Below are 22,743 nucleotides of genomic sequence, written 5' to 3' on the forward strand. Positions count from 1 at the left end.
AATAATTTAGAGCCGCCAATGTTCATCAAACTGCCGCCGAAGCAGCTGACGTACAACGAGGGTACTAACTTCTCAATCCCATGTGAAGTTGTGGGTGCTAAAGATGTCAGGTGGCACACAGACGTACCGATGGCAATTGAAGACGGAAAACGACAGATGTTAGTAGATTTTAATCACCTGGCAAAATAAAAGGAACCCAATGCACACCTGTTGCCGGTTACTGAAGTTTTATCTCTCTAATGCTCCGAATCCAAGCCATCAAACTATACCAAACCGCACCTCAAATCCCTCAAGTCTACTACACTTGTTTTAAGCCACGATTAAGCAGTATTCTTCCTTGATTTTGGAATTACTGCTATTGAATGTAACCATAAACATGCTCAGATTTTTTGTAGTCTTTGGCCTAAAGGTGCAAAAATATAACGTGGGAGTCAGTTTAAAGCGTTTTTGTTTTGTTTTATACAACTGGTGTTAGATCGTCTCATATTTTGGTGAATGATTTCACTGTACATGAAAGCGTAAACTCTAAGCTTCCTCTGTTTTTCATTTCTTAAGGTCTTCTGGTTGAAAAACAACCTTTTTGATGATGTATAAGACAGCTGTTTTTTCAACAACCTTAAGATGAAACGGAAGTCTTCAGACAACTTTGATGAAAGATTCGCTTGATTAAATTTTTACAACAAAGTATCTTGTAAATTAATTGAGGCGTATCTATCTAGGCTTGGCCCTAAATTCACTTCTACAAATCATCCCAAGTTTGTAAATCCCGCTAATACTAGTCCTCTTTCATTGGTCCTGGAATGGGCGAAAAAAGTGACCCATAGGCTAAATTTAAATCCCTTTTCTAGCCTTTTCTCAAAAGCAATATAGTCTAATATTCACATGTCGAGATTTCATTTTGCGGCTTTTCGAGATTTTCATTTGTTTTTTGCTTCAAAGTGAGCGGAAGGCACTTTTGTTTCAAAATTGTTTCGTTACAGTAGATTAAAAGTGTTTTTAGGCCTTAATCAAGGCATATTGAGTGTAGCATTGACAACATTTAATGTTTTCCAACATTCATTCTCTCCGCGATGCTATGATGTTAATAGCATAGCATCACAAAACTTGATGTTCTGCACCGAATTTTCAGAATTCTCAAACCCAATTTCGTTGACTGACTCTCAGCATCAAAGCATTATGTTTGATTTTAAAATTAGGGTACTTTTTGATGGTGTTTTTGCTTTCAACTTTCTCTAAATTTTATTGTTTTTCCTAAAAACCTTCTAGGTCAATTTCTTTCAATCACGTTTATAGTAAATTTTTCACACATGCGATTTGCATAATCTCTTGTATCGCATTTTAATCATGCTAGCCCATTAAGTTGTTTGCTCATTGAGCACAGATATACCGTTTGCGATTAAAATATGTGATCGATCCAAGTATGTTTATTCTATTAAAAAGAAAGAAGTGAGTTTGCGGGTTTGGCCTCTTAATGCATTTTTCTAGAGTGCAATCTCGTAAATGAAAACTAATTACGTTGCAGTAACTTGAGCCTTTTAATTCGTTAAACAATCATTTGTTTCACAAGTTTGACCATTTTTTGGCACAAATAAAAAATGAAATCATGGTAAAAATTAAGCATCACAAAAATACCAGATATAATGAAACGTGCGTTGATTTGTTTGAGCGTTTCTCACTTTTCGAAGTTTAAAATGACTGAGTTAATTAATATTTCTCTTTAATGAGCTGCTTATCAAGTCATCGTTTCACACTCTGCGTGTTGAACGATTAAACCGGTGCCGACAGGTCTGCACGATCTGAAGCAAAACTAAGTCAATTACGGCCATATTTTTGTGCTAATCCAGAAAGTAACAAAAAAACCAGTCACAACCATGATGAAAAAACCATGATGAAAAACACATACAAATATTGCTGTGCAAACAAACCAAAATGGCTCGAAAAGCTGTTCTCAATTTTTTCTCTCAAAATTAGATAGATGACGTAAAGCATAATTTTTTTTAATGCTGAAAATTTTGAAGTATGTGAAAAAAATCAAGCTTGATTGAAGACATTTGAACGATGAATGTTTTTTGCGCAGGGTTTTCGAGAACCAAGAGGATGATTCTCTGGTCATTCTGCGGGCAAAGGTCACGTATTCTGGAATCTACACGTGCAAAGCGGAGAATGACGTGGGACAGGCAGAGGCCTCTTCCAAGATCATAATTCAACGTAAGAACACACGAGAACCCAATTATAACTACCCAACCCAAGTTATGTGGCACTACTTAAACAGAACTGATCCTGGTCATAGAGATAGTTGGCTATGATCGGTTTTGTTTACCTCAGACAGGTGGTTGGCATTTCTGGGCTATACTCTCTAGATAAGAGGGAGGGTTAAACTGTTAAACGCTTGTTAATGTAGCCCAAATGTTTCGCATTAGCCTTTGGGTTGTGGGGTAGAGATGAATCCATGAGCCGTTAATCTGGAGACATGGAAGCGGTTATATCGCACATGTGTCATTTTGGTAGCCTAATTAGTATGCGGTGGTGTTAAGCTGGAAAAGCTTATCAATTATCGCTCTAGCGGACAGTAGCAGTTGTAATGCAGATTGCAGTCCTCTTGCCTGCTGCATTCATAACCAAATTTAACCCACTATAGCCCATGGCAGAGACTTGTTTTGAATAGAAGTGGTGCTAAATTAGCACTTGAATGGGGGCTAAGTATGAGGCTCAACATATTCCAGGCATACTTTCTAAATAGAAGCCAAATCCCCAAGGGATCGCAGATTTATTAAATGGAGTCGAAACATGGTTGGGGAGCATACTGGATCCAGATGTGGAAATACGGGCGACTAATCTTTTACATCTGGAAGTAGTTCTTGCTAGCGTCTGGTTTCTGGGAGAAAATCAAACGCCAGAAACTTAATCAATCAAAATATTTTCAAACAAGGTTGGAATGAGCTTTCAAACGGAGTGGGGAAAATCTTATGACAGCAATATGGGGCTTTTTATGTTGATTGTTTTCAAAGTGGTTGTAACCTGAAAATAGGGTTGTTGTGTTAGGGGTTTACGGGCACTGTCATGTATTTGGCCGTCTGGAGGAGGGGATTTAATGAGGGGTAATTTACTGTTTCAGCCGCTGTCGACACCAACATCTTGGTGGCACCTGAGTCGCAAACATGGTACTCTGGCTTCACTGGAACTTTGGACTGCAGAACCAAGGACCAAATAATCACCTGGACGACCCCTCTCACTAAACAAACCAAAGAAGTTCGTAATTCAATTTTTGTTTTTGCTTTGATTCAACCTAATTAAGTGAACCCCGCCCGTGCTCAAACTAAATCTTCTGTAAAAGCTGTATCTGTTCGGCTGAAAGAAATCAATGAAGCTAAGCACCGCCTTGCACAAGGATTTTTGGTAAACTTATAACTACGCTAATCCGCTTAGAGCCGATATCAATGATTGCATAACTGATTATGCAATCATCTTTAGATAACTGGGCCAACAGTTTGAAAGAGGCAAAAACAAACAGATTCAAAACTATCTCAATTTTGAACCGTAGTTTCAAACATAAGCTTTGCGCTATCTTTCTATTTGATCGACTTCCCAAAATCTCTCAAAGTTGATTTTTAATTGGCTTTGCATTAAGGCTTACAGAGAGCAGAGTTTGTTTGCGTTTGATAAACTGACTGAAGAAAAGGCGAAAAGCAAGCTCAACTTGGCAAACAGGCCCTAATCAGGCAAACACTCCCTGTTTGCCCAGTCAACTACATTATTTAAATTCCATTTGTTCGCCGATGCCCACCCAATATTAATTAATCATGTCTGAAGCCTAATTTATACAACGAAAATCCCCGAAAATTGACAAAAATTGGTTTTTCATTTTATTAAATAGAATAATACTTGAGCTAAAATGTCGAAAAACATTTTTTCTGTACGTCGCCGGGGGCGTTTGAATGCGATGCATGCAGTTATAAATTGACCGGTATTTAGCCTGTTATTACTTTGCCACAACACATGCTTGCTTTAGGGTCCATTACAACAGGTTAAAAGATTAAAGCCTGGTCTATTCCAATTAACCTAATGCATTACATTAGGTGCGAGCTCTGGAGACGTGTCTTAGGCTTCTAGGGGTGAGAGATGGAATATTTAAGTAGCAGTAGTTGCGGAGGGAACGGGGGACGGGGTAGTAAGTCAATGACTGTTCGCTATTCTCATTCGAACTCGGCCAGCCATTTCTGGGTGCGTGATCTGGCTAAAAGTGACTCTGATTCAGCCACTTGAGTTTTTTCAGTTGCCTTAAGTTCCGCCAGGATAATAAAAACATCAATCTAATTTCCGATACACAACATAGCGCTAAATGGAATTAACTAAAATGCCGGTGGATATTGATTATTTTTACAGCAAATCCATTTACACAGAATTAACTTTTTGTTTCTGTCTGAAATCTGAAAATGAAAGGATCGGAAAATTCAACTTTTAAAATCCTAATTCTCATGCACAAAAAGTAGTTGTCAATCGAATCATAAAATTCAAAACTCAAATTCATTTTCAAGGTTAGTCAAAAAATAGAATTTGGTACGATATTTTTTGTTCCGACTTTCGATACGAAAGTAACGGAAAATTTGTGCTCGGGGTGGGTTTTTTTTTCTTCAGACAAATTTCGACTTTTCAACTAGCCATTTTTGACGGAATTTTTTTATATCATTCGAAAGCTATTGTTGTCCTGAGCTTAAATTTTAAAAGATATTTCACCTGTGATCATTATTCGTAAAGTTATGAGGGTTTAAAGATTGCCATTTTGGCCAATTTGGGACAATTAACGCGCGATATATTTCGCGCTATTAACGCGTAAGCGGAGATTTAATCCGTCTCAGAAATCGTTCCAAATTGGTCAAAAGAAGCTTATTCGCCATAATTGGTTTGTTACAAGGAGCAAAATTTATCGTTTTGTACTTTGTATGGCGTGTGGGGGGGGGGGTGATTTTCATAAAAAATTTAAAATTTTAGAAAATTTTTTTTTTCATTTTATTTTTTCATACATTTATTTTTTAAATGTTATTACTGCTCCATAAACCTTAAAAGGCAGTCGGAACATTCAGGGCTTCACCCTGATACGAGCAGTCTTGTTTTCTTTATGTTTTTTTTGAGGTGCCGGTGTGATCAAAGTGTTAGTTAACTATGGATTCATTACGTAATCATCTGTTCACTCCCTGAAAGTTGTTTTTGACATCGCCATTTTCAGTTACGCACATTGTGTTCTTTTCCGCCTCTTTGATGTGTACACGAAACTTGAGAAAAAAAAACAATTGTACTTTCAAATCTCCGTGCGAAAAAAAAATCAAACAAAACTGAAGCGTTCCTTTATTCGTCCACGCTTTTTTGCATCAACAAAAAGGGAGGATTAAGTTAAAAGATTGTCTTGCAGCTAAATGATTTTTGGCATATTTGTTTGCGCAGTGTGGTTTTTAATACAAATGGCGACAAAACTCGTGTCCATTGGTTTGCATTTTACAATAAAATTAGTCTTTGGTGTGGCATGATTTCACGGGAATAGTTTGCATGTGCCATAAAACCAGCAAACAGAAACGTGTTCTTTTGAGCTAGGCTGAGCTGCGTCTCTGAGCTGGAATAAGGATAAGGACGGCCGCGCCGGATCTTAACACGGTGCGGGGACCAACGGACAGCTAAAGCTGGAAAAAAGACTAAAAAATACATCTTGACTGGAAAAGTGGGAGGGATCAGAAGGCTGGTAGCAGCAGCTCAAATGTATTATGTATGTTTAGGCAGCTATATTGCACGTTATTGGGTGAGAAAAATAATTCAATGGAAAAAAGCAAAAGGAGAACCATTTTTTGTCAGAGGAGGGGGGACGCTTAGTGTTTTTTGTAGATGAATGAACACAATTGAAGGTCGAGTACAGGAGAGAGGGAGGGAAGGGGGGGGGGGGTGTTGGTGACTGAACGAATGGGATAAAGAAAACTAAAAGGGAGCAAAATGAAAGGAATGAGCTAAAATTTGAAATTGAATTGAAGAAAGGCGAATGAAAGCAGCAATAACAATAACTGCTTTGAAAGCGGCCGTTCTGCCACCTGGCTCTATTGAAATCTCAATGGGTATAAAACTGTCTGTATGAATGGCCGTAATTGCACAGGTGTCAAAATCTAAAACAATCCCACGAGCAAAAAGTGAGAGAAAACGAAAACAATAATCTCCCAAAATGAAAAAACAAATCAGAATCGAAAGTTAGGCGTAATATTTAGCCATTTATTCATCTGACCATCACGTGTGGCGTTTTATTTTCACAGTTAGATCCCCACCAACAAAGCGTCTTTGAAGTGTATTGTTAAAACGGTCTCCTATAATCGCCAAGCCCATCACATTTGAACAAGGCAGCCGCTAGTCTTCACAGCAATGGCCTATCAATAATACAAAAGGCCTTTAAAGCCTTCGCACTCCAAAGCACCGGATCAAAAACAAATATAGCCGCGCCAACGTCACAATTAAGCTCAAACAAAAACAGCCTCCAAAAATCTATCCAAAATTCTGAAGTAATTTTCTAAAAAGAAAAAAAATTAACTGATCAATTATTCATAAGAAAGGACATAATACGTTCTTTGATTCTCATGAAACTAAACTTGATAAAAAAGTTGTTAAAAAAGATTTGCCGCATCTAGGCGGAGCTATGAAAGCTCCCTTGATTATGTTTTCTCATGAGTAACGGTTGAGTGAAACTATCCTGAAACACACTTGACTGTACAAGGAGGCAACAGCGGTTCTCCATAAATAGTCCTCAACTACTCGTATGTTGGTCCTTTCCATCGTGTATAAATGCACAAAAACCTTAATGAATATGCACTATAAGCCATGTGCGTTTAAGTTTTACATTATACTTAATTTTAAAAAATCCTTTCTGTTTCAGGAGCTGGTCGCTGGTCAGTTTTCAGCCTATGGGAAGTATTACGTCACCAGTGAGGGTACCCTATTTGTCTATGACGTAAACTCGAACGACCAGGGCACATACACTTGTAAAAATGGCATCTCAGCTGTGGACAAGAGCTCAGTCAGAAGTGCCAAAATCACAGTAGAAAGCAAGTTTCAAAAACAAACTTGAGATTCTAAAATTTTTTTTGTAAATGTCATAATAAAATATCCTTCAATAAAATCAGTGTTCAACTCACAAACATACATTTTTGAAAAACATTTAGAAAAATACTGAAAACTGATGTTGTTTACACCTGATGGTTTTTCCAGAGCAAATGGGCAACCCAGCACCCCTGATCCAGTTGGGCTCTTCTGACCAAAGAATCGTGTCTGGAGGTCAAGTTGTGCTGCTATGTGAAGGAAGTTCAAAATTGGACAAAGTAACTATTTCCTGGAGTAAGGACGGACAACCGTTCAGAGCCACTGAATCATCCAGGTTAGTCAATGCAAAAAATACTTCAGTTTATTCGATCATGGCTTATAAATTATCATGAATTAGTCAAATTTTATGTATCTTTTAAACGATTGGCACAGATTTCGTCCTATTTATTTAATTAACAAATTTCGTCACATACAGATTTCGTCCCATATCCAACATCCTATCATCCCATATCCAAATTTGTGGGAAGAAATCTGTGTACGCTGTAGAATGCGACGAAATCTGTTGAAATTAAAATGGGACAAGATCTGCAATGGGACAGAATCTGCCACAGCCCTTTTAAACCCTCAAGATCATGAACATTTTTCACGCTTTTCGAGTCGGCTTCAAGAATTGAGTCTTTGAAAGGGCGGAGCAAATGAATAACAGCATGCGCAGTTTGTCCACGGGTATACAAAATTAAATTTATCTCGCGCGAGGAAGCCACCGGAAAGTGATTAATCTTTTCTGACATAGGTCACCCGTTTAAAGCCAGTTTAGTTCTTCAGTTTAAACATGTGAAAAATATGTTTGATCCCATTTCATTCATGCCATACATATTAGGTCAGATAGTTCATACCATTAATCAAACAATTTCACTGACAGCTTTTAAAACCTAAAACACATGAAGCGAGTAGTAAAAAATGCATGCCTGAAAAAATTCTGTTTTCACACTTTTCTTATTGATTGCAAAAAGTATAAAGGGGTCTGAACGATTTAAATGTCAAAAGCAGAAATAATCTCAAAGAGCAGATAAGGCAACAATTTAAAAATATCAAAGCAGTTGATTTAACACTTCAGTTATGTATTTTGTGATATAAATCTAAGCATGTGCTTCGAAACTGAATAAATATCCAAATTCATCTTATTCGGCGTTTCTTAAATTCATGTTTTATAATTTTGTCGTGTCTGGTATCTATTTTGTGTCAAATTGTAATTCAACTCCTGTGATTCATTCTTAGTATAGAGGATACTTGGTAATACAATTTTGGTTCCTTTCATTTTGGACTTGGCGCTAATGACATTAAAAGCAGTTTTATTCCGTGAGGCTGGGTTGAAATTGCATCTGGATAACTGTTCTGTTCCTACCGGCGTCATTAATCCTTCATGTGCGCAAGATTGGAGGAGAGGCAAGAAAAGTACTAATAGCACCCCGAATTTCACAAACTGTGTACAAGTTGGACTAATTTGAAAGGGTAAGGGCAAATCTGGAACTACTCGGTCCAATTTGCCTGCCCCTCAAAAGAGTAACCTTTTCTACTACTATCCGGATTTAAGTGTTCATGCTTGGTATACTTGGTACAGAATACTTTTATGTTCGACTGATTTGCCAGCGATTTGGTGGCATCATTTTTTGATGCTGGGCAAGTTGCATAAATGATGCGTATTACAGCCCAAATTGCAACTTTTCCCCATTTCTAATTCAGAAAGTGAGTGGATAGGAGTCTAAAATGTATATATTGAGATGAATTAAGAGCACCGCTTAGTAATTTATCAGTTTGAGCGCTATTCAAGAGAACAAGTATTCACACTTCTGCTAATAGAGAGCCGCCGCTGAACCAAATCCCAAAGGAGTGAAACAGTGCTTACCATTTTAACATCATGCTTAACAGCCATAAGTTATAATTCATGACCTCTTTTACCATGTTTTGCCGCAAAAGAAGTATTGTACATCTGAAAACTGGCGGATAAAAATTTATGAGCGGCATTAAGAAATCATTAGATGTTTTAATGGTTTCGACCGTTGAACCAAGTTAGTACGATGAAAGGCTTAACTTGTAAGAAAAAAAACTAGCATGATTTTTTTTATCTTTCGGCCTTAAAGAATGATCCGTTTATGTTTGAATAGATCTGTGCTTATAAATGACAAACAATTTATTGGTACTGCTCATGGATGATGAAATGATAATACAAGAAGCCAGAACATTTCATGAACACAATAAAACTGTGAAGCTTAATTGAAATAGCCATGATTGAACTGTTTTTATAGCCTTTTGATGTTTTGAGTGATTTTTCTTTCATTTTTAGATATACTCTGGAACCTTCTGGAACCCTTTTGATCAAAAACGCCATCAAGACCGACGCGGGAGAATACACGTGTACTGCCAAGAGTCCCGCCGGAACGACCAATCAGAGCTCCAGCCTGGAGATCAACGGGGAAAGCGGGATCGGGGAGAGCTACCCGGTGGAGATGTTGCCGGGTCCTCCCGAAGGCAAACCCTACGTTTCCTACGTCAACACCAGTTGCGTTGAGCTGAACTGGAAGCCACCTACGTTGAACCAACATTTGATCAGATACTACAGAATTGAATACTATATGTTAGTTATATAGTTTCTCTAGTTTTGCAGCAACCTGTTTATTTTTTAATCTTCCTCGGTATTTGATGCTTTAATTCTGGCAAAATCACGAAGGTTATCATCAAATGTTTAAGGAAACAAAACAAAGAAAGTCTTGAAACTTGAGTTCAATGACTTCCCTAGATTTTTCACCAAAAGTACAAGATAGTGTCATTCGTTTGATGAAAGTGCTTGAGTAGTGTAGTTTCATTTCATCCCGGTGTGTGAAGCGTTTGTTATCTTAAATGGTTACAGTACTTTCTGGTTTTTCATCAAATGATGTTATGACGTGAGTTGATGATGAAAAGGCAAGGTTGAAACAAGATAAGACAGAAACACATAAATCAAAATAGACCTTAAATTTCCTTTTTCATTTCCTATCTCATTTTGTTTCGCACCTAGACTATGAATGCGTCAGAAAATTGTCTGAAAACGCTATGACAGTCATTAAATAAATTCAACAGACGAGGTGATAAACATTGGTTATAAAGATAGACTAAATTGTTTGCTGTTTGTCTAGATATGGTCTGCAAAGTTGGACCACGGTTCAAAGCCACATCAAACAGACGAAGACGTGGATTTGTGATTTACGGCCGGGTAGAACCTACCTGTTCGTGGCCAGGGCCATGAATGACTATGGCTATGGGCACTCAAGTGACATTTCAGAACCAGCCACTCTGATGGGTTAGTGGAGCTGGACAAAATATCGTGTTCAGTGTCTTGACAATCCACGCTGGGTTGGCTGAGTCACGGATATAAAATCATGTTTTTAAAATTAAATGGCACAAATGAAAAATTTCAGCCGATTGTCATCTTCGACAGAGTTTTTAAGTGATTTTGGAAAAAAAACTATCAATTCATGAATTAAACATTTTCATTTTCGTATTTTTCAACGTAAAATGATTCTTTTGCATATTTTCTAACCAAAGCTAACATCGAATTTTCTATACTAGATCTATTTCCCGAGTTTGACGAGAGCGAGATTCCGATGTTGTCGGAGCGTGTGCAAGACAGGCTGGACAAAAGTGACATCAGACTCCTCGATATCGTCCCTGTCAGCCCTACTTCTCTGAGGGTCTCCTGGATCGTAAGCTCATTTAGCATTATTTCAAATAGTTGTTTTTTCCGAAATAATTCTCATTTTCAATATTTTTTCGTGTAATTATGTATTTTATTGTAATATACGTTTTTTTAAATATTGGTTAAAAGTTAGTCATCTGCTGGAATGTGAGTCTGTTAAGTGACCTGTCGGTTAAGTAGGATACCTCGGCTGAGTCTGAAGTCATTAATTTCGATATCTTAGTATCTGATGATGATAGTGAGGGGTTGCAAAGCCGCGACTCATCGCAGCTTATTTGCTGAATAAATATAGTCAGCTGCCCAGTTTCACTTTTATTATCGGCAAGGTGTTGTGGAATATTAAATCACCCGATTTATTTTTAATCAATAATTCCAGCGGCTGCGATAAATATAACAATATTAATTTCTGAATGCTGCATTTAAGCGTTTCACTGAGGCTATATAATTCATGAAAGAGAGATAAAAGCGGTAACTTCTCTTTTTGCTCGTTGTCAAGTTCTTATGGAATTTAACGTCCTGTCCGCTGTATTAAATATGCAAGCTTAAAAGAAAGAAAGGCGAGAAATTTCTTTGCCAGGTGTTTCACTTGATTGGATTGATAGGCGAATAGCTGAAGTGTATCCGCTACCTTTTGAGTATCCGAGTTTTTCAATCACCAAAGTGGCGTTTGTGAACTCTCTTTTGCTACAGTTCTTGTTCTCTCACTTTTCTGTGCCGCTGGCTAGTTAATATTCCAGACCGCCCTCTTTAAATGGCTTGTTTCCCCAAGACTGTATCAGAAAAACAGGGCAATAAGGTTGAGAAATGGGTGGGTTTTTAGTAGTGGGGAGGGGGGGGGGGGGGCTGGGAATTGGCGCGAGGAGGAAACTAGAGCGGACTCATTTGGTTTGTACTCGGTGTGATTACATTCCATTAAGGAAGCGACAAAGCGTGACCAAAGAGAGAAGAACGCGTGATATAATAATATTAATATTTATAACTCAGTTATTTACAATATCCTGACTGGGCCAGTAAATTTTCCCAAAACCTCCTTCTTCTAATACCGCCACTAGTATGACCCAAATATCCCCTCGCTACACTGCTGAACACCTCCAGAATCCGGCTACTTGGGAAATGTTTCCAGTTTGCTGGCCAAATTAATTGGACTTGAATGTGTTGAGTGTTATTGCTTGGCCACTCTTAATTGATACTTGGCAAGTTAAACTTGTCTTCTGAAGAGTCTTCTAGTAAAATTGGTGCCAACAAACATACTTTATCCAATTGCGCCACAGAATTAGTTGAAATTCGAAATTAAAATATCAAAAAAGGCATGAAATCTCAAACTGTGAACGTCTGTGTTTGTTCTGAACCTCGCTGAGGGCTTAAATTGGTAGAGCACTGTTCAAACAATCAACTAGTGAAACTTTGTTGTAGTTAAACTCTTGAATTCAAACAGTTTAACAATGGAAATCTAAATTATTTCCGGTGGCGAACCTAGACTTCATGAGCAATGTAGTACATTTTGTTTATGCAAAGTTAGACTTCATGCCCTTGGCTAGAACCACACGAAGGCGCTGTAAAAAGGATTAGATTTGAATCTTAATGTTTTTAGTGTCAAAACCATGAAAACTGTTATTATGACAGTATTGATGGTAGAAGGGGGCGGGACAAAATAGCATGTGAGAAGAACCCGCTGCGATCAAGTGCTAAGGCATATTTTGTATATGATCAGTCAAAGCAAAGAAAGTTATTGTGCCATGGCGATCATTCATTCTTTAAATTTAAGAGTCGTAGACAAGGAGAAAATAAATGAATATTCAGTTATTGTTTCTCCTTTTTAGGTGATGCGATATCCGAGCTTGATCAAAGGGTTCCGGCTGCAGTTCACGAGTAACACTCACTACCCCGGAAGTCCCTCTTCCGACTTCGATCTGATCACAAACCCGAACAAGAGAACCCACGTGCTGACGAATCTGCTGCCATATACCATGTACAACATCTCAGTGCAGCCTTTCAACGGAGAAACAGTGGGGAAAAAGTCAGAGTGGAAGCCTGCTTTCCTGCCTCAGATTCCCCCGAGTGCTCCGCCGAGTTCAGTCGAGAAAACTACAGATCACAAACAGTAAGAGTCCAAGTCTTAAGCCTTGATCTGCGAGAAAAAAAACAAGATTTATGGATCAAATGAGAAAATAAATGATGATGATTGGGGAAGTCTACGGGGTTTTACTGGAGTATGTAATTACAATTTTAGTGGAGTCTGTAGTTCAAACCACGTTTTTGGCGTTATTTTGCAGTTTTTTGCAGTTTTCTTTCTTCAAAAAATAAAAATCAAAAAAAAATTCTGTGTCTTTAGTGGTACTGTCAATATTTCGTGGGGTCTGCCCCCTCGAACAAGCTGGAACGGACCTCTCATGGGCTACAATCTGAGAGTGTCCACCTACAACACAGACAAGCCCAAGATCATCATCGACCAGAATGTTAGCACACATGCTTACACTGTGGCTGTGAACAAGACTGCGTTCGACAAAAAAGACGTGAAGATTGAGTTGGCGGCGTTTAACAAAGCAGGCATGGGAGTGTACTCGCAACCCATCTATGTTTTGCAAGGTTGGTATAGTTATCATTTTTTCGATATATACTTACAACAGTTTTTTCTACCCTACGGAAACAAAGCAATACATTTAAATATTTATGCTCGGAAAACTTTTAAACAAAAAATGGAACAATGTTTTGGAAATTTAAGGTGAAAACGTCCCGCGAGATGGTCCCGCAGGAGCTCCGGCAGTATTCGATTTCAAAATTCTCATCTACGCTGGTCTTGGTGTCTTAACATTAGTGCTGGTCGGAGCAGTGGTGTATCTGTTTTTGCGCAACTCATGTTCTATCCGCACTGCGGGCCATGGAACTAGACTGCGACCAGTTAATTGTAGAGACGAGAAGACTTACACCGGAAGTATGGGAAGTAAGTTGAAAGTTTGATCATATTTTTGTTCGCCCATAGCTAATGACCTAAAACATTTCATTCACATGATATAGTATAATGGTAGTCCAATAGTTCAAGTACCTTTGTAAAACTTCATCCAAGATGCTTAGGTTGGATGCCACCAGTTTTAAAAATATCAAGAAGTTTCATGTTTCCAAACAAAAATCTTGAAAATTTTTGTGCTTGAGGTTACAAAATTTAAGGTTGAAAAGCTAACTAACAATTTTGTAGTTTGTTGGGAAGATGTTTGTTATCTTTTTTTTTGCTTTCCCAGAGTTTCTGAAGTAATGTGGCTTAAATAGAGGCGGGGTCATCTCATCTCCAATGGTTTATGAGTAACTGGATGTCATTTTAAACTTAGATAATGGTATCACAAATGGTGTTTTTCAAAAGTAGAGCACCATGTGTTATCAAATTGTCAAATACTCGTCTATTTTTTCATTTATATAGGTGTCATCTTTGTTTGATCTGGCTTCAAACTGCAAAAAACATATCTTAATAAAGTCAAATTTTATTAATTTTTCATGTAAAACGTTGGATTTTTTCATTAAACGAGGCGTGTCCGCATGCCGCATCTACTCGAAACCCAGATTGTTTTGTTTTAAGCGAGCCGTTACTGGAGGCGGCAACTCTTTCACAGATATTTTAGGATCTTGATTTTGGCTTCGATAAATTCACGGAACAAAAAAGAAATCAAGCACAAAACTGAATGCCACAGTTGGCAAAATCATGGTGGACAAAAATCATTTGTTAGTGAATAAACAGTTTGTAAAAAATACATTGCCATCGTTAAAAGATTTAGCAAGAATAAAGCTTATAAATCATTTTTTAAAAATCATTGAAGTTTGTTAATTAGCAAAAAGTGAAATATTCAAGCATGTTTTTGTTTTCATTCCTCAGACCAGAGCTATTCAGTCGCTAAGATCAGCTTTTAGAGACACTTAAACTACAACAACAAGCAAATCAGTTAACTTGTTTTGGACAAGAAAAACAGCAATAAAAACAAAAGGTGTCAAAGTCTTCAGCAATTGTTACTGAAGTGTTTTCGTACTGCTTTTCGTTTATGTTCAACTATATGAGCTCAATTTATAATGAAGACATCTTGATTGAGCTAGCGTGGATTTAATTGGGACTACTTTTTAGCGTATTATTACTACTTCTACACCAATCCCGAAGAATTGCTAACTAGTCCCCGCTCCCCGCGCAGTAAGTCGCTTGCAATTTGCCAGTGGCCTCCTTCGACCCCTGGTTTGACCTTTGGCCTATTTTGTTTTGCAAAGTCAGTTTGTGTCACTGTGTACGTCAGTCAGTCAAGTCGACTACTCAAAGTGACTCATAATTTGAATCATGCTAATCATAACTAGTTTAACTTGATGTCGTATTCGCTCGTCTGCATTTTTGTACATGAGTCTACAGCATTCTTCCTCCGACAACTCCTAGACAGCTTCTTATCTTATCATTTTTACAATTGTTTTGCTGTTTAGAATCAGGCGCTTTCAAAATACTTTCGGCACCTTTGTAGACAGTTAGAATCCGCTTTTCATTTTTTGTCGGAAAAATATCACTGTTGACGCTAACAAAACAGTGTCTTGTCAATTGGACGTCCGAAGCATTTTCTAACTATGTCCAGCTAATAATATCATAAGTTCTGCTATTTTAGTTAAGATCTTCTGGTTAATATGTTCGTGATGATGATGACCCCTCCTTCAAACGCAAATGCCCTTTTGACACAATCTGTAATATTTTGAGAGTTTTTCGAAATTCGAACTTTTGATGACGTCTTAGGCCGCTTTTGAAGCTCAAGCATCACTTGCATATTAACCAAAAGACCAGGCTTTGCTTATTACTACTGTGATTACACATTTTCAGTTATATTCAGTTTATGTTGATTTCTTAACTTTCTACAAAGTATCACTCCCGGGATATTCCGGACCCTGTAACTAATAGCAAGCATCTATGAAACTTCGCCGAATGGAATCGATTTGTTGTATCAGCAGTTGTTAAAAACCCTATCAGTGTTTCGAAAATGAGACTTAATGTCACGACTTGAAATTATTCAAGTTATATGAAATAGTGTATCACCGTTTATACAATTGTCTGATACAACGAATGATTTTTCTACGTTTTTCAACATCTGTTCTAATGTTGAGTTTGTTTCAGGCAACGGTTGCGCCAACACGGAACTAGACGTCGACAGTTTGAGTCCGCAGGCTAAACTGATGCCTCACAACTACTTCAACATGCAGTACCCTGTCAACCAAACATGTAAGTTCAAATCACACGTCAAACGTTTGCTCATTTCAAATTTTTTCAGTTTGAGAGCTGTTTATGAAAAATTGATGCTGTTGATGCGATTTAAACACAGGTCAGCACATGTTTTCTATAGAGGTCAAAGACGTGATTATTAATGAAAGGGCGCTGAACAAATAGGTTTTACTCACACATTTAGTTTTATTTCACCCGGGGCAATTTGTATATTTGGGAAGTGGAGTGGAGGTATTTAGTGTGAATGTGTGAAGAAGAGCTTTGTGGAGTTATTGTGTTTGTGTAATTTGGGAAATGAGCGTGTGAGGAGGAAGGATTAAGTAGCGGAACTTGGTCTGCAGTTATATGGCACTTTGTTGATCAGCGCCGACCGAGGAGGAAACCCGTGGTGCTTGTCAGCACATGGTATGCTAATACGGCCGGCACAGACAAATGACACAACTATTCGCTGTTCAACACTTCCCCACACCATCTTACACTAATGCGCAATCTCACTTTACAACCATATCAATAATCGAATCGAATCGAATCGAATCGAATCGAATACAATTAAACCAAATCTGCGCAACGCTGAGACATATTTTTAAACCAATTCAATTTCTAGTACAAACTTTTGAAATCAAACAACCGTAGACGAAAATAAATTTTCACAGTTTCAAAATACTACCAAAATGGTACTGAAGAAATTGTTGCAAGTTGCAGTTACAGCATTACGTAAAGTGTCTCAGAAACACCATGTGTGCTAATTATGTCATCGGTGTTTCTTCAGTAGCTTCGAATTGTTGCATGGTCCGCTAAATTAGGCCACAACCTATATAACTTTCACCAAATTAAGACGGAGATATTGTTTTGCGTGACAGCAATTTCAAAATGAGAAGACCGCATGTTTAAATTAACATGCCTTTTTGGAGCTCCCGCTAAGTTGGCTAAATTGTAAATGAAGTTTGATCGGAGATTAAAAGGGTACCCGGTGAATGGAAGTACTGTTGGTGGTGTAATCCCATTTCAAGTGGTCCCTTTGAAAAGGGATCAAATTATCACTACTTAAATCAAAACACGACTGAGAAAAGATATATCTTCCAAAAGAACAGTCTAAATCAGATAACTAATTTCAATTTTTGAAGGCTGGAGAAGCCAACCGAACGTGGTTAGAATTGGAATTGACACTCTTCGTTGCCATTATGAGCGAAGCTTTTCTTGGCCGTTTCAAATACTGAAACCTTGACAAATGAAAGATTGTTTTTTGAACAAGTTTTGGTGAAAAGTAGTGGTGTTTTAGTATACAAGTACCATCACAACAGTACATCCCCATGCAGTGTCGTCACATCCATGAGTACACCAGTTCACATAGAACCAGCCTCTGGAGGACACCCACATAGTGTCTTCTACAACAGCCAACTGGCCCACCACCAGATGATGAACCCTGGAGGAGGAGTTCACCACGGAGGACGGGGAGGCATCGTTACTTCGGCTGCGCCAGATTTGATACAGGTGCAGGCACATCATGGACAGCTGAACCCGGGCGACCCGCAGTATGCCGAGATACCAGGTGTGTTTTACCGCAAAATAAAACCAAAGTGATTGCAAGTCCGATGTGAACAAAGCATGAAATCATCTTTTGCATGGCACTCATGTCTATCTCATTAAAAAATAGAATTCACAAGTGTCACGGTTAAGCTGACCGATGTTTGATAGAGCATAAATCGGCGGCCCACATAATTGTTTTTGAACAAAATGTGAATTGCACTAAGTAATTTTTCATCTATGACCGTTTCTATCTACCAATCTGCTTTTTTATAACAGCAGACAGTAGACATTTTCGTTAGCGAAAAAAATTATTATCAAAAAATTACTGTACATGCTCATTACTTGTAAAATCAGGCTCGTTATTTTATGGTGAGTCGTAAAACTACGGATCGTTAAAATCAGTGAAATTGCTACATCGACTTTGAACCATCCAATTTATTGACTTCTTGAGAGTTCCAAGTCATAAAACTAACGGTTAAACCTTTCCTTTTAGAGGCTAACGAAGCCACTGAAGCTAATGAAGCTACTGAAGCGAATAGTACGTATTGAAACATTATGGATCCCTTAGTTGCCAAACCAGAAACTGTTTGAATAGTTAACCCTTCCGCTCACATTGGGGCCAAGGGTATACAACTACACTTCCAATTGATTGTTTTAAAGCCAGATGAATAAAAACTAGAATTTCTGATGTAGTTTAAGACTTGATAGCAATCTAATTTACACGTTTTTATTGCTATTCAGTGCTCCTTGATATACCAAGAGTGATGAACATTGTTTCATGCTGTTTGCTTCAAAATGGTGGACAGTACCGATGTTGTTTTCGCCCAATTGCTTTAGATTGCTATCACTGTGCTTTCAATAGACAGCGAGTGAATCAGATATTTTTAACGTATTCCTCCGATTTGAAGTTAAAATTAGTCTAATTTAGTTAATTTTTTAATTTTCAGGTGGTTTCTACGAACTAGCAGCACCAAGCAGTATGAGTTCCGACAACTGCATCGAGTGTCAGCGCGAGCGAGCAGCATTGGCGGCCGCAGCACTGGGCCAGCATCCGGTACCTGTAATGACAGCTCAATTTCAGCAGCATCACAATCGACAGGGTGGCGATGCTTGTCTGGTCAACCATCCAGGTATGGGTGGGGGAACATCCAGTGGTGTTTTAACCCCAGCCACCTCGACTATTATGAGCATGAGTTCGAATCCCCCTGACAACCACTCCTCGTGTCCTACTCCTTCTGGAGGGTTCATGCAGAACTACTACGGCGGGATTCCCCCATCAAGCGTCGGAGGACCTGGTGGAGCTCCCAACATGCACGCTTTAAGAGGAGCAATGGTGAACACACACCAAAGTGGCAGCTCCAGTCCGATGAATGTCGGTGGACATAATAAACAACATGGCGGCTCTTCGAGTGCACATTACGTAGACCACGTGAATAATAATCATAGCCATCAGCAGCAGCAAACGATGTCAGGAGTTTGTCCCCCGGTGGCAGCAAATGCCCAATATCACCAGCTGGCTAATAACGACTACACTAAATTGGACGACTCCATATCAGGTATGTACGCTAGCCAGTTAGAATCATCATTAGTCGTAGCAATGGTGGTAGCATATAGAATTTAGAATTTAAGTTGAATGAGATTTCTTTCGGTTTTGATATTGAAATATCGCTTCGGATTTGTTCGAGTAGATGTAGAAATCTATTAGAAGTTGCTGTAAAAAAAAAGAAATATATCTTAGATAGAGTTTGATATGATAGACGATGGTTTATTTGACCTTGCATATTTAACACTCTTGGTCTTGAGCACTTATGACTGCAAACAACGCGCCACTTCCTTAGGCTAATTGCACTTGTCTTATAATGTGCGCTTTTCAGGGTCCATAACTTCCAAGACGTAGGTTTTCTCGTTACTCCTGGGACTGTTTTGTGCTCAACCTATCAACCATTCCTCTATTCCTTTCAAGCAGACGAAAAACTAACTGGTCTAAAATTAACATACCCCCATTGAGAGTTAATTAGTCTATCTCTCGGTTTTGTGAATAATTTTCATTTAGTTGGTAATTTGTCTGCTTGAACCACATTTCTGGATGGACACAGGATAGATTAATCATTTTAATTAATCCAAGCTGGCAATGTTTTAAACTTGAGACTAATGATTTGCGTTAAAACCGATTTTATTTTCAATTTTCGATATCAGTTCCGTTATTCTAACAGCATGATTAAATGCACAAACATATTCGTTTTGAACGTTAATGATAAATGTTCAGTTTGCTTTTTGTCGAAAAGTTACCTTGTGATCAAAAAAAACTTTAAAGCGGCGGCTTCATGTGGAGTTTGTGAACCAGATTTTTAAATAAAATGTTTTCACCGCTTTGATTGAAAACTACACCTCAGTTTAATTCTTTTAGTTAGCTTCGATCTTCAAACTGACCGTTTTAAAAAATATGTCGAATTGTTTTTTTAGAATCCGAACCTGAGAGCAGCACCCCTCCCCCTCAACAATCAGCTTCAACTGGAGGGGGCAATCATTACAACTGCAGTTACTCCACTGGAAACGAAAACAACGTGAAAGGGTCAGCTAACCGACACTCATTTATCAACTCGCAGCACCACCACCAATACCCCAACAATCCCGGCTCGAATCTCCCAACGTCCGCTTCTTTTCTGTCCGGTGGCACTCTTCCCGGAAATAACAATAACAATGTGGGCCACAACCATAAGCATAACAACAACACGTACAGTGCCGATTTTTCTATGATAAACGCGACAGGTAACAACACCTACAGTAACCAAGACGTCCCTTATGATCTGATGTCGAATTCAGTGACAGCGTCCGGAGGCGGTGCCACCATCGGAGGACATCCGAGTGCTTCCAGAATCCAGCAGGATCCAGCGAGCACTGGCAACTCCGGATCGCCGGCTAATTCGAGTTCCCAGACCCACTCCCGACCTAGAATGGGAATCTCGTCTACCGTCCCATCAGCTTTAGGAAGGAGCGTGGCGTCGCTTCCTCCATACGCAGGCGCTGACGCATGCTAATCTGTGGCAGTCTCTTCTAGCCCCGAACCCTTTAATCTAATTCCCTTTTGAAAAGGGAAGAGTAATTTCAAATATACAAAACTCTTAGTTTCTACAGATTATGACCAATGTGAATTTCAAATTATTCTTCGTGCAGATGAACTCCACCTATGAATTGCTGCGTGGCTGTATCTTCCAGAGATTGGTAAATAAGACAAAGAAGACTCTGACAAAACTTCTGACCTTAAAATCTTACACACAATTATGAAGCAATAGAACAATATTTTGTACAAACTTAATAAATTGCTTTGTCGAAAAATTTTATGTTAGTTTTTAAAATACTTAATTCATTTCTATCCCTTTGTTTTGTTTCCTAAGTTAAAGGGGTAAAAAAATTCTACAAATTATCCTGCTCATCAAAAACTGCCACTATACTTTGCATCCGCTCCATGATTCCGATAAAAAGCTAAAGAAAAGCGATGCAATAATAAATTTTTATAACGTCATTGTCTTCGAATGCGTTTCTATTTTGGGATTAAAAGACTTACCCTGTAATGGTTATGCTCAGAGTCAAACTTAAAGCTTTGACTAATGTTTGTTTTTTTGCTCGAAAAAAATCAAACCACCCCACGCTTGAAGTAATCGTAAATCGTAAAATATTAAATATTGTGGTGGGCATACTTTGTGGCGTATTGGCCGGCTAGTTTTTCCGGCAGAAGCAAGGAAAAGAAAAATTGAATGCTTCCCCTCACGCAAATTGAGGCTGCAGAACTAAAATTCATGGATCATGTGGTACATCATGCCGAAGTCATTAACATTGAATTAAACAGTTAGTAATTGATTTCTGGTGCTTTGCACAACCTTCTTTTGTGATGCTGAGAGTAGGTGGATCGAAGATTTTCAAAAACATACAACGATATCCTTGTCTTCAAAAAAATTAATAAACGAAAAAAAATTTAAACTTTTTCGTAAATTTTTGTACTAAAAACTTAATTTTGTATGCAAATTAACATGGCCAAGAAAACGCTTAATGAAGCGTCAAAAACTGGGTTTCATTATACTAAAATCAAACATTTTTAGCCTAAATAGCCAATATTAATATGTAACGAATGTTAATCGATCGCTTTACTTGCTCGAAATTGGACTAAGGCTCAAAAATTTTAAACCAGTTTTTCTCAAATCTTAGAGTTTTTTGAAAATTTCCTAATGTCGAATCACGACTGAAAGGGCTTTCACATCAGTGGCGGATTTAGGGCGATGGGGGCGGGGGTGGGTGCCTTTTCCTCCCCCCCCCCCTCAGGGATTCGACCCCTGCCGACCCAAAGGGTCCGCCCTTGGTACTTTTAAGAAATCAATCTTTGGCAGATCGACCCTAAAATTTTTCTAAAGGCACCTTTGACGCCAATATATAATAATTTTGAGGGGAAGGGCGCGCCAAAAAAAGCTATTTTTTTTGTCAAAATTTTCTAAAAAGTGCCCAAAAACAGCTTTTTTGACCGGTTTTACAAAAATTTGCTAGCGGCGTAGAAAATTGGGCCAAAACAGCGTCTTTTTAGTGCTTTAGGAGAATTCGGAAAATCAATTTGTCGACTTAAAAAAAAGGTTGTCAAAATTTTCAAAAAATATTGAGAAAATTCTACATCCGCCCCTGTTTCACATGATATCTGTTTCATTCCGATAACCTTTTGTGGTATGTGATTTTGCAAGCATTATAAAAAAACACATCCAAATACAAAGTTCTTGCACGTTTTCATATGGCTGGAACAACAAAAATTGAGAAACCTAAGCATGAAGCAAGACTAAAATTAAGTGGAATCAAATGGAGGAGGTTTGATTACTGTGCAAAAATCACGAAATTTTTACAAAAAAAGTGGTTGCTTATTCATTTTAATGGTGATTTTGATGCAAGTAGTGCAAAGAGAGAAAAACAAAGTGTTTACTTGATTTGAGTTGAACACTAAAAATCTGAACCATTTTTTCTTGATACAGATTTAAAATATCAATTGAATAATCATTGAAGGGTCTTTAGTTTGATATATATTTTCACTGCATCTTACGTTTTTTGTAGTATCTGGTTTTTGTAGGAAACTGCAGAAAAAAAACAGAAAACAACCAATGGCAGTTTTGTTTCTACATCAGCGATTAGAAAAAAATCTATCAAAAAGTTTAAAAAA

At 38.1% G+C, this 22,743-nt stretch overlaps 1 protein-coding gene across 4 annotated transcripts in view; it reads left to right on the plus strand.

Moving 5' to 3' along the window:
* Positions 1–20,933, plus strand: part of LOC134842958 (roundabout homolog 2-like) — a 31,132-nt gene extending 10,199 nt beyond the window's left edge. For 2 of the 4 annotated variants that reach the window (XM_063859498.1, XM_063859499.1), the window contains 16 exons: positions 11–158; positions 2,078–2,208; positions 3,116–3,249; positions 6,902–7,070; positions 7,234–7,399; positions 9,410–9,700; positions 10,239–10,402; positions 10,672–10,805; positions 12,619–12,899; positions 13,131–13,384; positions 13,521–13,739; positions 15,921–16,025; positions 17,305–17,574; positions 18,046–18,090; positions 18,500–19,108; positions 20,016–20,933. In XM_063859498.1, the coding sequence (XP_063715568.1) occupies positions 11–158; positions 2,078–2,208; positions 3,116–3,249; positions 6,902–7,070; positions 7,234–7,399; positions 9,410–9,700; positions 10,239–10,402; positions 10,672–10,805; positions 12,619–12,899; positions 13,131–13,384; positions 13,521–13,739; positions 15,921–16,025; positions 17,305–17,574; positions 18,046–18,090; positions 18,500–19,108; positions 20,016–20,590 (3,695 nt within the window). In that variant the 3' untranslated portion in view covers positions 20,591–20,933. Of the gene's footprint in view, positions 1–10; positions 159–2,077; positions 2,209–3,115; positions 3,250–6,901; positions 7,071–7,233; positions 7,400–9,409; positions 9,701–10,238; positions 10,403–10,671; positions 10,806–12,618; positions 12,900–13,130; positions 13,385–13,520; positions 13,740–15,920; positions 16,026–17,304; positions 17,575–18,045; positions 18,091–18,499; positions 19,109–19,426; positions 19,446–20,015 lie in introns of all 4 variants that reach the window. The other 2 variants (XM_063859501.1, XM_063859500.1) reach the window with 2 other exon arrangements.
* The last annotated feature ends 1,810 nt before the right edge of the window (positions 20,934–22,743 follow it).

Source organism: Symsagittifera roscoffensis, chromosome 3 (assembly GCF_963678635.1).
Source record: "Symsagittifera roscoffensis chromosome 3, txSymRosc1.1, whole genome shotgun sequence".
Lineage (NCBI taxonomy): Eukaryota > Metazoa > Xenacoelomorpha > Acoela > Convolutidae > Symsagittifera > Symsagittifera roscoffensis.